The 17,868-nt window shown below is 43.9% G+C and overlaps 1 protein-coding gene across 2 annotated transcripts in view; it reads right to left on the reverse strand.

The window, feature by feature from the left end:
* LOC122661813 (chaperone protein dnaJ 10) overlaps nucleotides 1-17,868 on the reverse strand; it is an 81,595-nt gene that overhangs the window by 45,103 nt on the left and 18,624 nt on the right. For both annotated transcript variants that reach the window (XM_043857327.1, XM_043857326.1), the window contains exons 2-3: nucleotides 14,733-14,792; nucleotides 13,761-13,843 (exon numbers count right to left, since the gene is read on the reverse strand). In XM_043857327.1, coding sequence (XP_043713262.1) covers nucleotides 13,761-13,843; nucleotides 14,733-14,792 — 143 coding nt within the window. The remainder of the gene's footprint in view (nucleotides 1-13,760; nucleotides 13,844-14,732; nucleotides 14,793-17,868) is intronic.

Here is a 17,868-nt window from a genome sequence, read left to right on the forward strand (position 1 = left end):
GGTGTTGTGGTTGAAGTTTGATGAAGTTCTGAGGGCTGGTCAGGTCTGTGGGAAATTTAGGGTATGGGAAAACTGAAAATAACAAAGGAGAAAACTAGGGTTGGGGTTTTAGATGATTAGAAGGATGGGGATGGGGATGTCTTAAACTTACTGTAGTAGCAGATTATTCTTGGCAGCAGCTTGCTTGAGGATGAAACTTGAATAAAAATTGGATCTTTAACTAGAACTTCAAAGAAATCTTCAAGTAACTTGAAGGATAGCAACAACCATCAAAACGGAAAATGAATCGTCTCTCTCCTTGCCGATTGCTCCCCCCTTTCTCCCTGCCGGAGCTCCCAGCTGGCCTGTCCCCATTCTCCCTGGTTTGTCCCTCCTTCCCTTGAGGCATGCAGGCTCCTTCCCTTGCTGTTTCCCCACCTTTTTCTCCCCCCCCCCCCTTCTCATTCTTCATCACCTGCTTCTCTGTCGGCTTCCCGGCCAGCCCCCTGGTCCTCCCTGTTTTCCAATACCTCCTCTGCTGGCTCCAATGGTCTCCCCCTGCATTTTGTGGCCCTTGCTTCCGTGGGCTCCTCTAAAGTGGCTTTGTGCCCTGCTGACTTGCTTGTTGATGAAGCTCTGCTCTGGGAGAATTGCCTGGTTGGAAACTTCTTGGGCTCTCGTCCTCCCTTCCTTGTTGTCAAGTCCTCCCTCTCCAAGCAATGGCATCCACAAGGGACCTTGGACACCTTCCTACTTGACAACGGTTTTTCATTTTCAAATTCTCCTCTCCTTTGGACAAGACCCGCGTCCTTAAAGGAGGTCCCCGGCTTGTGGGGAAGAAGCCGATCTTCCTTCGTCAACGGCATCGACAGTTGCAGCTTAGGAGATTGGACCTCTCCACTATTCCTCTGTGGATTTCGTTACCAGGCCTGCCACTCCATTTCTGTTGTACCAATGGGCTCAGCCATGTTGGATCCGTTCTTGGGAAACCTTTGTTTTCCGATGCGAGAACCAAACGCAAGGATCGATTGGCTTATGCGAGAATCTGTGTTGAAGTCTCTGCGCATGAGTCCCTCCCTGCCTTCATCACTGTTCATGAAGGAGACGACTACTCTTTTGAACAAGAAATTCATTACGAATGGAAGCTCCCCCAGTGCTTAGTCTGCAATGTGTTCGGCCACGACTCCCTTCACTGTACTCCGGTAGGAAAGGATTGCGCTGTTGCTGTTCCCTCTACCACTGAAATCCCAGGTCCTGGAGTGGATGCTGAAGAAGGCGCTGCTGTGAGAAAACCTTCGAATGCTCTAATTGCCCACGATGGTGCTGACCCTACCACTGAAGATGTCGCCGCGGAGACTGTTCATCATCTTCCTGGGCATACATCTCTCTCTCGCGGCAGGCCGAGAACCAGGCACCGGCGCCAGAACTTTCGTCGAGTTGAGAATCCTCCCAATCAAAGCTCCAAGGCCCCGTCACTGTCGAAACCCAAGTCTATACGAGACAATCAGAACTGATTCAGTTTGCTGGAGAACTGTGACGATTTGGAGATCATCTCTTGCCCCGAAAAGCCTCTTTTTGAGGTTATTCCTCGGAGTAGGTAAAGGATGACAGAAGCTGCACCAGCTGTTCCTTCCATTCCAAGCTCTGGAAGAGTCGTTGAGCCTTCCTGCCCCCTGACGGAGACCCTTGCATTTGGTAATCTCCCTTTGGCCTCTAGTGCTTGCGACTCAATCTCGATTTTGGCCTCTGCTGCCAAAGGCACCTTTATGCCTGCTTCGCCTCTCGAGCCTGCTGACGTTGTCTCAGTGGGCCCCTCCACTTTACATTCTGGCACCCTTCCTGTTTCTTCCAATCCTCTTGTGGACCCCCCTCTTCCGTTGACGAGTCCTTCTGATATTACCCATTTCACTTTTCCCTCCTTTGCTAGGTCTGGGTCAGGTATTCTTCCTAACCCGACTGTTTCTTCATCCCCTTCGCCCGTCATCTCCATTTCCACACCCTTCACGGCAACCCGAAAAACTCATCCTCCCCCTTTTACATCTGTCTCCCCCCTCGGCAAATCCTATAGACGTCGCTACCACAGCGAAACTAGTTCTCGCTCAGTTCTGTCTCAACTCCTTGAGTCATCGATGCCCCTGCTTCCTCTTCCCTCATGATTATCGGATCCATTTGGAATTCTCGAGGGCTGAATTCTGCCTCGAAACAAGTGTTGTTCGTTCCCGTATCCGCTCCCTCTCACTCCTGTTTCTGTTGCCTTCAGGAAACCCATATCAAAGAGCCAAACTCCAAAAAGATCCTCTCCTCCATAGCCCCTGGTTGGTCTTTGCTATCCAATTACTCCTCCCACCCCAATGGCAGAATTTGGATCATTTGGGATCCTTCCAAAATTTCCATCTCCCTTTCTTCCTCCTCTTCTCAGTTCCTGCACACTTCCTTCTCTGATTGCCAAGGCATTTTCTCCTTCTTCTTCACTGTGGTCTATGCCCATAATGGTCCTGTTCTTAGATCCTCTTTATGGACTGATCTCCGATCCATTGCCCCCCTTACTGTGAACCATCCTTGGGGCTTGGGAGGTGATTTCAATGTCATCCGGTACAGCATTGAAAAGCAAGGTGGGGATCATGTGGATTTGGTTGCTATGGACTCCTTCAATGAGTGTATAGAGAATATAGGGGCAGATGATCTCAGCTGGACTGGTTTCCCTCTTACTTGGTCCAACAAAAGGGCAAGTTCCAATCGTATTGCTTGTAAATTGGACAGAATTCTTGTCAATGAAGAATGGCTGACTTCATTCCCCTCATCCCATGCTTACTTTGATAACCCGGGTATCTCTGATCACTCTCCTATTTCCCCAACCATCAAACCCTTCTCTTCTTTGGGCCCTAAACCCTTCAAATACTTTGACATGTGGTCCTCTCACCCTTCCTTTTTGCCCCTGGTTCTTGAAGCCTGGAACAAGCCTGTTTATCCCTTCTCCAATCCCCTCCTTGCTTTCTCAAAAAGACTCAAAAATGTTAAGGCTGCTCTCAAGGTTTGGAACCTCAATACCTTTGGGAATATTACTCTCCAGGTGGCTGAATGCAAAGACAAGTTGGCTTCCATTCAGCTTCGGTTACAATCTGACTTACATAATGGTCCCCTTGTTGTAGAAGAGAAAGAGACCACTTCTGAGCTTACTTCTTTACTACCTAGAGAAGAAAGTTTTCTGAAGCAAAAGTCTAGAATCAAGTGGCTGGATCTGGGCGACTCAAATACAGCCTATTTTCATCGCTCTGTGAAAGCTAGAGCCAATGCTAACTCCATTTCTCAGCTCTCTTACCCGGATGGTTCTCTTGTCACTTCTGTTAATGGCATCAAAGACTTGGCTGCCCAGCACTTCAAAGACTTATTCTCTAGCCATCAGGTGGATCATCCTCCCATCCCTGAACATTTGCTCAACAAGTTTGTTGCCCCTGAGCTGCATACTTCCTTGTGCGCCATTCCAAAAGAAGAGGAAATTGTAGCAGCTATCCACTCCCTCAAGGTGAATGGTGCCCCGGGCCCTGATGGTTTTAGCATGGGATTCTTTTTAGCTTGCTTGGATATCATCAAAACTAACCTCATTGCCGCCATTGAGAGTTTCTTCTTCAACCTCAGTCAGATCAAGAGCATCAACCACACTTTCCTGTGTCTCATCCCAAAAAAGGAAGGTGCAAATGTCATGAATGACTTTACGCCCTTTGCCCTTTGCAACCTGCTCTACAAGTTTATAGCCAAGATTCTTGCTAGAAGACTAAAAGGAGTTGTGGACCCACTAGTCAGTGACAACCAATCTGCCTTTATTCCTGGCAGAAATATTGCGGACAACATCCTTTTGTGCAATGACATAGTGAGAGGCTTTGACAGGAAAAACCATGCTCCTTCTATCCTTATGAAGATTGATATCCATAAGGCCTTTGACTCTCTCAGGTGGGATTTTATTGCTCAAGTCATGACCAAGATGGGGTTTCCTATGGTCTTTGTCAACTAGATTACCTCTTGTATCTCGACCCCAATGTTCTCGGTTCTGGTGAATGGCAGCCCGGCTGGCTACTTTGGTGCTTCGGTGGGTATCCGTCAAGGCTGTCCTCTCTCCCCTTACTTATTTACTTTGGCATTGGAAGTCCTCTCCAGAGAAATCCAGATTAGCACTAATCAGATGCATATCTCTCCGATGACCAAATGCCAAGCTCTCAAGCTTACTCATTTAGCCTTTGCTGATGACTTGATGTTTTTATCAAAGGCATCAACTACCTCGCTTGAGTCCATCATGCTCTGTCTCCAGCACTTCCGTGAGCTTTCTGGTCTCCGCATCAATCCGGCCAAGTCCCTGTTATTCTTTGCGGGGGTTTCAGAGTTACACAAATCTGCCTTCCTGGAGAAATCAGGCTTTCTTGAAGGCCACCTGCCAGTAAAATACTTGGGCCTCCCTTTGATCCCAGCAAGACTCTCCGCTCACACTGCACCCCTATGCTTGATCTTATTAGGAAGAGGCTTCAGCTTTGGAAGGGCAAGCTTCTCACCTATGCTAGCAGATAGGAAGATTGCCTCAAAGCAGAAAAGTATCTGGGTCGACTGGTTATATTTAGGTCTTCTTCGCCAGGACTCAATCTGGACTGCTTCAGCCTTATCCGATGCCTATTGGGTCTGGCGTAAGATCCTTGTTAGCCGTCACCTGGTCCTCTAAGCCATTCACTCTAGTATTGGTGATGGGCTTTCCTCCTATCTGTGGTTGGACCACTGGCACCCCATGGGTATTCTTCTCCATTTGGTCACTCCGAGAACCATTTATGCCTCAGGTCTCAACAGGCTATCCTTAGTGGCTGATATCATTGATCAAGCTGGCTGGGCTCCTCCCCCCTCCCCCCTCCCCCCTCCCCCCTCCCCCTCCACCTCTCTCGGTCTCATCTGGAATGAGCCCCATTCCATTTCCAGACCTTCTCTTAAAGGTGATTGTGTTACCGAAGACCAACAATTCTTGCTCCTTCTCATCCAAGGCTACCTGGAAACTCATCCATCTAAATAGCCCTTTGGCCCCTTGGCGCAAGCTTCTCTGGTTCAAGCACCACATCCCCCGTCACTGCTTCACTGCTTAGACAATCTTCACCAAATGCCTCCCAACTTAGGCTTTTCTTCACTCTAGGCAGATTTTAGTCTCTCCTGCTTGTTGCCTCTGCTGGAACAATTCTAAAGACTTGAATCATCTTTACTTTGAATGCCCTACTGCTACTGCCATCTGGAAAGGAATCTTGTCCAAGTGCTGGCCTACTCGTAGAAGAATCCTCCCTTTCTCAAGGGAATGGATCTGGATTGACATGACCTTTGCTGGCAACTCTATTTGCGAGTTGCGACTCGGTCAGCAAATTAGCTTTTTGTGCAACTCTTAACCACATTTGGATGGAGCGCAATATCAGGAAATGGACCTCCAATTCTCGCTCTTATCAGAAGATTTGGGATTCCATTTCCTTTGAAATTAAAGAAAAGTTATCACTAGCTCCCCCTTCTTGTTGCTCGGACATCCCAAGGAACAGGCTCATTGTTGGTTCCTGGGGCTTATCTAATGTTTCTTTTGTTGCTTCTGCTGGCCTCTAGCTAAGCTAGGGCCTGGCTTTTTATTTTTTCTTCTCCCCCTCAGGGCCCCTTGTTTCCCTTTTTCCTTTTGGTAATGAAATTCTTATTCACCCAAAAAAAAAACTTGAAGGAGAGCTCAAAAGAACAACCCGGACTTCACACCGCAAGGTGTTGATTGGATCAAACACCAATCCCACCAACTTTGATCAAACACAAAGCAATTCTTCAAAGAAGAAACAAAGTTGCAGAGCAGCAATAGCAATTTTCAAAAATTTAGAGGAGAGAATAACCACCCCACCGAATCCTTTATTTATAATGGCCAAAAGCCCAATTCCTATGCAGCCTAAGAGTGTAAATACTCCTAGCCGACTAACTCTAATATCACCTCGCTTGACTAATTCGTGGGAGGTGTGGACCCAAAGTAAAACAAAATTACATCAAATTAAAAATAAAAAAAAAGGTGACTTAAGTCACTTAAATTAAACCAACGGTTCAACTAGCTTTGGACCGGTTCAATTTAAACCACTAAAACATAAAAATAAAATAAGTATAGAGCTAATCCCGTATGCAAACTATATACCCCTACTTTAGGCCCATAAAAGTGGCCTATTACATAAAAAACCCATGGGACCAAAGGCCCAACATGTGTAAAACCCAACTCTAGACTTATTCGTAATAAAACAAGCCTATTTTGGTGATGAATCTGCATCAACTCTCCCCAGCTTGAAAAAAATCGTCCAGATGAATTTTGTAGTGATGAGGGGCAAAACAACATGTGAGTTGCAACTTTGACCATTCCCAAACAAAACTCTAGTAATGTAGGAACGCTAGGAATAAAGTCTTCAACCCTGAGAGTTTTCTCTTCAAAGTACCGAGGTGGAATCACAAACTCAATAGGTTCTCCGATGGTAAGAATAGGATCAGGACTGGTGACAACTTCATGCGGAATGTACTTGACGTCTTCCTTAATCACAACCTCATCTGGCACAATTGTTTTAACTGTCTTCATGAACCTCTATAATGCAATCCTCAATTAATGTGACCTTTTCATCAAAGACTTGAGGCACTGACAGACTTGCTTTAGTATCAGACACCTTTTCCTCCCATTTGGACTCCTCTCCCGGGCATACCAAGGAGACCCAATGGCAGGGGTGATCTGGTTATTTGGTTTGCTTCCTCTTCAGGTTTGCTCAGTTTGAAGTCCGCTTGGAAACTAATCAGAATTCGGGGGTCAACAGTTTCTTGGCGCAATTTGGTCTGGTTTACATCACATATGCCCCCATCATAGCTTTACAGTTTGGAGGGCCCTTAGAAATTGCCTTCCGGCGTAGACTTTCCTCATCAAGAGGCACATTTCTATCTCTTCATCTTGTATCCTACGTTGGAATGCCATAAAGGACATTGATCATCTCTTCTTCAGCTGCCCCTTCTCCTCTAGAATTTGTTCTTGGCACCTTGCTCGTTGTTGGCCTGTCAGAAGGACTATTTTGCCTTTCCCGTGTGAGTGGATTTGGGTTGACATGACATTTGGAGGCACCTCTATTAGTAACCGTGTGGGAAAACTGGCTTTTGGCGCTGCTATTCATCATATTTGGTTGGAGCATAGCCTCAGAAGATGAACTCCCAACAACAGATCTTTCCAGCAGATTTGAGACTCCATCGTTTTGACATCAGAAGCAAATTGTCTGTGGTCACTAATAGATCTATCGATTCTCCTAGAAATAGATATATTGTAACTTCTTGAAATCTCCCCCAATCTTTCTAATGTGGGTGTGAAGTTGTTGTTTTTGGCTTTTGCCTTTCCTTGTATATTCTTTTCCCCTTTGGGGGCCCCTTTTCCCTTCTTTGGAAATATATTTTTATTCACCCAAAAGAAAGGGTTACCATTCCTGTAATAGGTCGAATGCTATTATAAATAAAAAAGGAGCGCATGTTGCCCACGATTTTGGTTGAACAACATAATGCCCTTTTGTGAGTTTTTGCTGCTGTGCTGAATCAGCTGCAGGTCTTAGCTGGTGATTCCTATGGTTGGTTGGTCGTGAAGCTGACGGTTTGGTGGTGATACCAAGTCATATCTCTCTACCCCTCCTCTATCTTCTGTCTTTTCCTTTTCATCTTTCTCCTTACAGTTCTATTGATTTCCAGCAGCCTTTCGGTCTCCTACCATAGTACTAAAACTCGTTAAAACTCGATCAAGATCTCGAGAATTTCGAGTATCTCAACCTGTCCGAAACGAAACACGGATTCGAATTTTAAAAAAATACAAAAACTCAGTCAATATTTCAACCATCTCCCGATATCTCGAGACAAAAGTAAAATCTCACGAGATATCGAGATTCCTTTTGAGGGAGAAGTGTGAGGGTGACTTAGTGAGGCCGGGCATTACTAGATTCGCCACCAACTACATTGCACTCAAGAGTATTGAGACCAAGAAGTTCGGACTTAGATCTATGTTTGCTTTTGAAGACTGCTTTGACTAGAATGGGTCCAATACCCAAGGTGGTAGGGAAGCATAAGCTATCATTGCATAAGATGACTTTTGGTCAAAGTTGCATAAAGTTGTATCACTTTTGGACCCAGTGGTCAAGGTTTTGCATATAATTGATTCTGCTCTCAAGGGACCAACCATGCCACATCTATATGCTGCCATAGACTTGATGAATGAAGGTGATTACAATGCGAATCCACGAGGTAGCAAACACTGTCTCAAAATTAACAAGGAGCACTGGGAAAATCAACTTATGCATCCACTGCATAAGGCTAGTGAGTTTTTTTTTTTTTATGCAATTACATCTTTCAAAGTTAATTTGAAAGATATATTACAAACTATTAAGGCATTAACAATATGTAATGCCAATTTTCAGCATACTATTTGAACCCCCAGTACCAATACAATCATAGGCTTGGGATGAATAGTAGTCTTATTGAAGCAATAAAACAAATAGTTGCCAAGTTGGAGCCGAATAGTAAAATACTAGCTATATGCAATAATGAGGTGAGTCTTATAATTCATTTGGAATTACCTTAGTAAATACTAAATAGTAATAAGTCATTACTAATTTTAAATATTTTTCAAATGATTATAGCTGAAGACTTTTAGGGATGCATGGGGGAGTTTTGGAACCGATGCTGCAGAGCAAGGCCAGATACGCGGTGATGCCGGTACTCATTAGTCATTACTCAATTCAATATCGTATTCTTTAAATTATGTACGTATTGAAACTTTTGAAATGATTATAACATGTCCCTTTTGTCGTAATGCAACTGAATGGTGGGTGTTGTATGGGGGTTCGGCAGAGAATTTAAGGAAAATAGCAATCAAGGTCCTCCCCCAGACATGTTCCGCATCTGGCTATGAACGGAATTGGAGTACATTATCTATCATCCACTCCAAGAGGAGAAATAGATTGGGTTCCGAACATCTATCTGACTTGGTGTATATGCATTACAATTTGAGGTTGAAGATGCAACACATACGCATGGGAAATATCGATCTCACCAACATTTTCCAGGTGGAGTCAGATGACGAAGACTCTATTGTGAATTGGGTGAGGGATAGAGGTGAGCCAATGTTAGATCAGCCTGGAGGTAGACCTAACCCCATGATAACCGAACATATAGATGCTGATGTGGATGAGTTCACGGCTGAAGAGGGTGAGGTACACACACGGGACGCGTCACCCATACCGTTCAAGCCTACTGATGGCAATGTTGATAAGGAAGATGATTCGTCCGCATCCTCCGATGGTGGTGGTGGTACTCAAACTCAAACTCGTAGAGATGATGATGGTGGTGATGGTGGTGATGGTGGTGATGGTGATGATGGAGGTGATGATGATGGTGGTGAGGCATATAATGGAATTCGAGAGCGGTTTGCGGTAGAAGAGCAGCAAGAGCCGGTATGATTCACAGAAGAAACACAGTTTGATCATGCCACACAAGATACAGACCACAGTGCGCATGCCCCCACAATGGCCACCTCGACTTACTCGTGACAGCACCGTGGCCAGTCCAGTCCTCCTGGTACTAGTAGGCAGGCTGATCTTATGGACATTGATACCTTATCTAGCTTTGTTGGTGGATTAAGTATTGGTGATAGGGACAGCAGATTGAGTGGGCATTTCTGTGCCGCATCTTTTCAGATAGAGAGCAGTCCATCTCCAGCACAATTAGAGTACAGTTCATCTCATTCACATCTATATGGCCAAGGGCAAATGACTTGGGGGGGGGGGGAGCATATATCTTCTCCATCCATTCCCAATTTTGAGTACGACTCCCACTCACAGGGACGTAGTGGATCATCTTTTGTGGATGATCTCTTCTCCTACCCAACCCACCAGCCGTACCGGTACATGCTCCCAGAGCCGTCATATCACAATGGATCAATGGGTAATCGTGGTTCTTTACAGTTTGATGACTCATATCCTAGGATAGGTTACCTTCAGCATGTTGATGATGCAATTTACATAGCAACTGTGGATGACTACACTAGTTTCTTCTCCACGACTATGACGTGGCATTGATTTGTCCTACAATCGGAGAACAATGCACGTCGGCTCCATCGGACTATGAGTGAGGTCGATCATGGACGGCAGAGTAATTATTATTAGAATATTTGTAAACATTTGAGTCACTTGATGACTATTTAACTTGTAACGGACTATTGGGAATTTGGGATATTGTCATATTGATATCATCTTGTTAAGTTGTTATTGACTTATTGTACTTAATATTATAACTTAAGTTATGAGTCATTCACTTTATGTTTTCTACTTCCAAGTGAATTTATTTGTTTAAAATGCTTATTAATTATTAATTTATTATGTCCTTTAGTATTTAAAGTCTTAAACAATGTGTGTGTGTGTAATTAACTAAGTTATACATTAGTATTAGATTGTATATTGCCAATCAATGGTGCAAATCCAAAACACCACTTTGGATGACTATTTTTCCAATTTGAACATTTACATGTGTTTATATAACCTAAAATAGGGTTTCCATGAAGTTTCAGGCCTTAACTTGGGCTAAAACCCACCGAAAACATGCAGAAACAATGCAATATTTCGACCGAAATATCCCTATTTCGATCAGCACAAAATACCGAAATGAAATGAGTTTTTTTCGAACATTGTCTCCTACCGTGGTCTCTTAAGTGTGATTCTTCCCTTCTTATGTTTTCTTACTTCTTCATAACATACCACTTTGTTAACCATTGTTTCTGCAGGTTTTATTTTCTGTTTCTCTTCTACGATATTCTGGGTTACCCTATTATAACAGTAACTTTGTGAAAATTAGATTCTGATTCATAGACCATCTGTTGTGAATGGACAGATGGAGCACAAGAAGATGATTCATTTCTGGAGATATGGTGAAATGCTGGAGAAGACTGCTTCTGAAATTCAAAAGCATCTAGAAAAGGGTTTCAAATATCTTCATATTGGTCTTATTAAATAAGCAGAAGAAACCAGGTTTGGTGGAAGAAAACAAAATGTCAGAACCTGCCTGAACTCTCTCCCCTATGTCCGACCACCCTGGGGTGGTGCCGCCACCTCCCAAGACAGCCCCTGATCCTAGGCCTTGGTCCTCCTTTTTCTCAAACCTTAGCCCCTCATCTCGTGATGGCTTTCCCCTCCACTTTGTCCATCCTACCATCATCGATGGCTCCAAAGCAGCCCACTATGAAGCCGATCTCCTCTATGTTGAAGCTAAGAAATGGAACAACTGCCTTGTAGGGCATTTTCTGGGAACTCAACCCTCTTTCCCTCTCGTCAAAGCTTCCCTTTTGAAGCAATGGAAAACAAAGAGTGGCTTTGAAACCTACCTGCTAGACAATGGAGTCTTCATCTTCAAGTTTGCTGAAGTAGAAGACAAAGGCAGAGTTCTGGATGGAGGCCCTTGGAATGTTGGAAGAAAACATCTCTTCCTCCAGTAATGGAATCGCTACCTCCAGCCGCATCGCCTCGATCTCAGCTCGCTCCCTCTCTGGGTCTCCCTCCCTGGGCTCTCTCTGCATTTCTGGTGTGAGGAGGGCCTCAGTGTTATTGGCTCGGTCCTTGGAAACCCTCTCTATTCCGACAACAGAACCAAACTCCAAGATCATCTCGCCTTCGCCAGAATTTGTGTGGAAGTTCCGGTGGATGCTCCCCTGCCGGCTTCCATCCTTGTAGTTGATGACGAACGGTTCTCCTTCAACCAGGCTGTCCATTACAAATAGACCTCTCCTCAGTGTTTATCTTGCAAGGTGTTTAGCCATTCGACCGGAAAACGCCCTGCTGCTGGGCATGGCGCCTCCGTTGAAGATCCCTCTGTAGTGGAAGCCTCCTCTGTTCCTCCTCCTCCTTGAAAGAATCCCAACAATACCTTGGAGAATTGCCCCAGCCTGTTGCCCAATAGTACCTCAGTCGAGGTCCCTGGTTCGAAAAATCAATCTCCGGCAGTGACGGTTTGTAGAAGTCTCCCCGTCGTGGATGGGGAAGGAATCGCGACCACACTTTTCCCTGTTGTGACTGGAGTAGCAAGACCCAATATCGTGACTCCAGTTGTCCTTGTTGTTACCAGAGTAGATGTCCATGCCTCTCTTCAGCTAGCTTCTGCTCTTCGCAATCTCAACCGTGGTCGGGGAAGAAGCCGCTATTGCAGAACTCGCCAGAAAGGCCTCCCAGCTTTGATTTCTCCTTGCCGGCTTTCTCCCTCTGTCCCAATGGTCCACCCTGCAACAACAGGGTCAAACAGGTTCTCCATTCTCCAGTCTGCCAACCTCTGTGACTATGTAGTTTCCTCCTCCCCCGAGGCGCTAACCTCCTCTTTGCCTGCTGCTCCTGTAGCCCCTGTTGAATCTGCCATCCCTTCTGTCTCTGATGAGTCTGTCGCCTCTTTGCAGGTTTCCCCTTCGCCTCTCGGTATCTCCGCCTTTCTCAAATCGTTGTCTAAGGGATTTTTATCCCCTAGACCCTCTCTCTCCCCGACTTCTCCTCCACCTAATCCACATGGTCCCCCTTTCAATCGATGTGGACCCCACTGCGTCTCCTTCTCCTTTATCCTCTCCCTCTCTGGCCCAATCCTCCTCTACTCCAATTGGTCCAGATTCCTCTTCCTTTCCCTATCCCTCTCTGGCCCAGTCCTCTCTCTGCTCCTCTCCGGCTGGCCCATTGGGTACTAACGGGCCTGTTCCCTCCAATCCCTATTCCCTTAATTCTTCCCGTCTTCCCCTCCCTTTCTTCTTCCCGTCTTCCCCTCCCTTTCGCTTCTCAGTCTATCCTCGTTTTTTGTCGCCGTAATCCCAGCTCCCCTCCTTTCCCTAGGAAGTGTCCTTACATTTCTTACTCCCTACACGGCCCGAAGTTGAATTCAACCCCCAATTCAGATTCTAGAATTTTCAATTTAAGTGCTGAGCCTATTGACCCGGGTTAGTGGGACATCTTTGAGTGGGGATTGGCTCTTCGGTTTTGGTTGGGCTGGCGCTTTGTTCTTGGGTGCGCTTTTTGGTTGGGCTTAGGCCTTTGTATTGTCCTTGCCTCTTGGTAGGGCTTAGAGTTGGCTTTGCTTGTATCTTACCCCCCCCCTTTTTTCTCCCCTCCTTTGGTAATTGAATTATTTATTCATCCAAAAAAAAAAACAGTAACTTTGTCCTAATATCTATTTTAATCTAACTATTGAATGGGTTTCAATTTCTGATATAAACTTCCCCTCTCTCTTCACTACAATCGACCAGAATTTGGTCTGATTAGGAGACTGGCGGTTATGGATTATTCTTTGACTTCATAATTCTGTCTTTTGTCAGTTTCTATTTTCAGTTGGTGCTTGTTTCATATAATCCAACCAGCCTACCCATTAGGACATTCAGTCCAAGTTTCAGCCCCATCGGTGTTAGAGATTGAGAAATCGATTCTGTCCAAGTTTATGCTAGTATTGTTTCTCTGTGATTCTGGTTTTCTCTAGTAAGTTTTCAAGTGTGGCCTTTTCAGTCTAGCAAACCTCATCATAACCGGTTGACTTTTTATTTTGGACATTTTTGTTTGAGGCAACTTGTTCAGTGTTGTTAGCATTCAAGCTTTCTTGCCACCTCCTGTCCACCCCGCCCCCCTTTCCCACTCTTTCCATTTCTCTAACAAATTGGGTCAGCAACCAAAAAAAGGAAAAAAATATGAAAAAATATTTTATCAAATGGATGGGTACAGGAAAAGAAAACTTGCGTTGAAATTCCAGATTTCCCATAAGCATCGTATGCTTGCCGTTGTGCTGGATCACTTAGTACTTGATAAGCCTCCCCCAAAACCTAAACCATCCACAAATAATAACACTTTAATGGCCAAATAGAACTCGAAGCAATGATCCACGGCAATCAAATTAAAACTTAAAAGCTAAATTATTCTATAAACATAGAAACTCATATATAGAAGCAACCTAAAATTGTAAAGGAAGTAATTCTGAGCAACTCCAATGGAAACTCAAATGTTTTTTCTTTTTGACCAGAAGTATAAGTTTCTCCAAGAAGAGTTCACTTCAAGTCAGATATACAAGTTTTCCCTTACAAGCTGTTCAATCCTCAGAGCATTAATATATGTAGCCAAGGCTGCTGTTATCATCAAAAGTTCAAAAAGTATTCAAAGGAGGATCTCAGCAGCATTCCCTCGGCAAAGAGCATCATTTCTCAAAGAACTATACATAGAGCAAAATGCTTTTCGTGCAATGGAAACATTCCAAGGACAGTAAAGTGGAATAGGGGATTGTCATGCTACTTGAAGGATCAAATTATTTATAAATTACTGCAAAAATCTAGGTATTAGAAAATTCATTTCAATACCCAATTAACTAAGCCTTAATCCCACTACATTATGTTGGCCATACAAATCCTGCTCTGCCATTACACTGATTTTGAGTCCATTCAAGTCCAAATGACAAATCACAACAATCTATGTTTAAAAGGATGGGAAGAGGGTTTTTTGAACACTGAATTCCAGCTCATAGCACCCGCCCACCTTTCATCCAGATGCAAGATCCACAGTGGGAACTGGGAAATAGCACAAGCAAAGAATACAATATTTATGATCGTACACAAAAGATGTGCAAGATCATAGTAGATTATTACAAAATCTAGAAAATTAATAATTCCAATTAGGAGAAGGATAAGATACTTATTACAGTAATAAAAATGCAATACTTGCCTGAAAATTATGTGCTGCAAGAGGATCATTGGGATTTTTATCCGGATGAACCTGCCGCGCCTGCAAGCCACATAAGAAAGTCATGAACTAACAAGTTCCAATGAAAAATCATTCAGATAGTAACGACATTTACATGCATATGCATATCAGGCCTCATAAAACCTGTGAAAGAAAGAGGGGACAGCGAGACACACAGACAGACATGCAGGCATGCAGGCAGGCAAGCAGAGAAAAGCATGCACACACACACTCGTACACGTGCCCGACACACAGACAAAAAAGAGGATACATGATTTCATTCACAGATAGGCCCACTCACATGCTCATAAAGCCAAAACAGATGCACAAACAAAGACATTGACAGAGAGAAAATCACTCAGAGACAGAAAGGAAAGAGGATATGTACTGGGGAAGATGACTGCAGACAGTAGCATTTAAGGGGTGCAAGTTGGGCAGGTTGGGTTTTATCAAGGTCTCGAATACCCAGCACAAAGCTGGCCCAACCCTAGCCTGTCTGGACCTTGGGCCAGGTTGAGTTCAACAAGAATCAACACTAATTCCCTATTCTTCAAGTTTTTTGAGCTCATGTAATTCATATATCTAAAAAATTGTCGTTTATTTGTAAAGGATCTACTATTTAAGTTGAATCTCATCTAGATATAACTAAGCAATGGCACGTGTTTATATGCATATGACTGATATACAATATACATCATATATCCATATGCATGCATGTACCCTTAAATTACGTCAGGCCAGGATTGAGGGAGCTGAGCTGAACCTGATGCCTCAACCTTAACCCAGCCCAGCCCAACCTAAAGATAGAATAATTACTTAACCCTAGCTCCATTCATGGGATGGAAATTCCAGCTTTCCAGCTCAAGTATGGAAAAAATGGATCGACCTAAGGCGGGATCAGGTTTTTTCTGGGCCAAAGTTGCACCCCCTAGGTGCATTCCTCAAATCCCACTCCCTCGAAAAAAATATCTATAAATAAATCAATAGACTAAAATAGGATCTGCACAAAGAATCTAAGTAACAAAATAAGATGAAACTCAAGAGAGAAATAAAATAAAATTCATTAAATCAAGGGAAAATTATGTACCCCTCCCCTGTACTTTGCCCTAATTACATGTTCCTCCCCTTGGTTTTCCCACCTTACATTTTGACCCCTTATGGCTGACGGTGTTAGGGTGCTGTTAGTTAATGGTTTGAAAAGACAATATTACCCTTGTTCTAGAACACCACAAGTAGAATTACAATGATACCCTTTTCATCATCTTCAACCTTAAAACACCATTTCTTTCCTCCTCCACCACTACAGCCGCTGCCTCCTCCTCCACCGCCGCCACCGCCACCATATCAAGTTCATTGAACTTCTTTTCAACAACACTACGAACATATTTTTCAACATTGAGACAGATGTTTTGGTAGAAATTCTGCTTAAGTTGAGCAGAAACTGAGTTTAGGCCGCCAGAATCGACATCGTCGCTGGAACTGCTGCTGGCACTGGAACCATTTTCTCAGGAACCCGTTGGATGTAGTATTCATCGGCATATGCCCTAGGAAGGTTCTCATCACTTTTTTACTGGAACACGGATTGTTGCTCTTGGTTACCTAACTGTAGTCTTTGCAGCTCCTGAATCTGCCTCTAAATCTATGCGTGGGACAAAATCTTTTCCCCTCCTCGCAACATTCTTCAACCCCAATTTCCATCTATAAATACCTTTTGCTCTCCTCCCTTAGCATCAATCAACTTTGAAGCTGTAAATAGAGAGGAAACAGAGAAAGGGAGAGGTAGAGAGATGAGGTTTTTTCAGTTTCTGCAACTTCTGGGATTAGCCATGGCAGCCATTCTCATGTTCATATGCTGGATTTCGCCCATCCAAGCGTATAAAAGGCTTGAAAGAATGGTTTTGGAGGTCCAAAATCAAATTTCCCTTTGAGGAATATTGAAGATATGTGAAAACAGGATAAAGATTCTCTTTTTGAATCTGTAAATGAAACCCATAACATCCATTCAACTGTCTTACCATACTTTGCTCGGTGGAGAAAATTATATGGTAATTAGTTAAGCTTCATAGTAAATGGATGGATTATCTTTGTGTATATATTGCTAAGAGGAACAGAGTGAAGGAGAGGAGGCAAAAGGGTTTTGCGAAAAAACCCATTTGCAGGTGGCCTCGCTCAAATCATGGCTGGTTTCTTGAGTGGTTTGGCGAGTAGGGTTTTTATTAGAAATGAAAAAAGTCAGATCGGTTTGTGAGTTTTTTTTGAAGAGGGATCTCAGCTGTGCTTGGTTTTCTTTCTTTTTGGATGGCCTACCTTTGGCAAACTTTGAAGATGCAGAGATATGGGTTATCTTGAATCTTGATCACCGAGCGAAGTGGCAGCGAAGTCAGCGATGCAGTCGACAATGGGGCAGGATTGCAGAGGGGTGGGGGTGGGTGGGGTTATAGGAAGAAGAAGAATAAGAGAAGATGAAATGTGTTTTCAATCAAAAGGGTAAAAGGGTCATCTCACAAGGACTCTGGGTTAATTTGGGCATTATAGAAAATCTAACTACACCATGTCAGCACTTAATAGATAGATGCTAACGGCAAGGGAGGAATTAGTAATTTTTCGAAAACTACAAGGGAATCAAATGTAAGGTGGGAAAACCAAGGGGAGGAACGTGTAATTAGGGCAAAGTACAGGGGAGGGGTACATAATTTTTCCTTAAATGGGGTCGGCTACATGGATCCTAGTGAAGACAAAATATTAAAAGTAAAAGAAAAGAAAAACAACACATCAACAACAACTACAAATCAGTCTTAAACACACTAGCTGGGGTCGGCTACACAGATCCTTGCCTTCCATTCAGCTCTATTCGACGGCATACTTGAAACGAGGCCTAAACTATGCACGTCTTTCCTCACCACTTCTTCTAGGCTCATTATAGGCCTACCCTGAGCTCTTTTAGTACCTTCAATTTGGATCAAGTTACAGTCACTCCTCCAAACTGGAGCACCCGAAGGTCTCCGTTGAACATGGCCATGCTAACTCAGACGATTTTCTCGTAGCTTATCTTGAATCGGGGCTACTACTCCCAAACCAGCTCTAATATGATCATTCCTTATGTTATCTTTCCTAGTTT

Source organism: Telopea speciosissima, chromosome 5 (assembly GCF_018873765.1).
Source record: "Telopea speciosissima isolate NSW1024214 ecotype Mountain lineage chromosome 5, Tspe_v1, whole genome shotgun sequence".
NCBI lineage: Eukaryota > Viridiplantae > Streptophyta > Magnoliopsida > Proteales > Proteaceae > Telopea > Telopea speciosissima.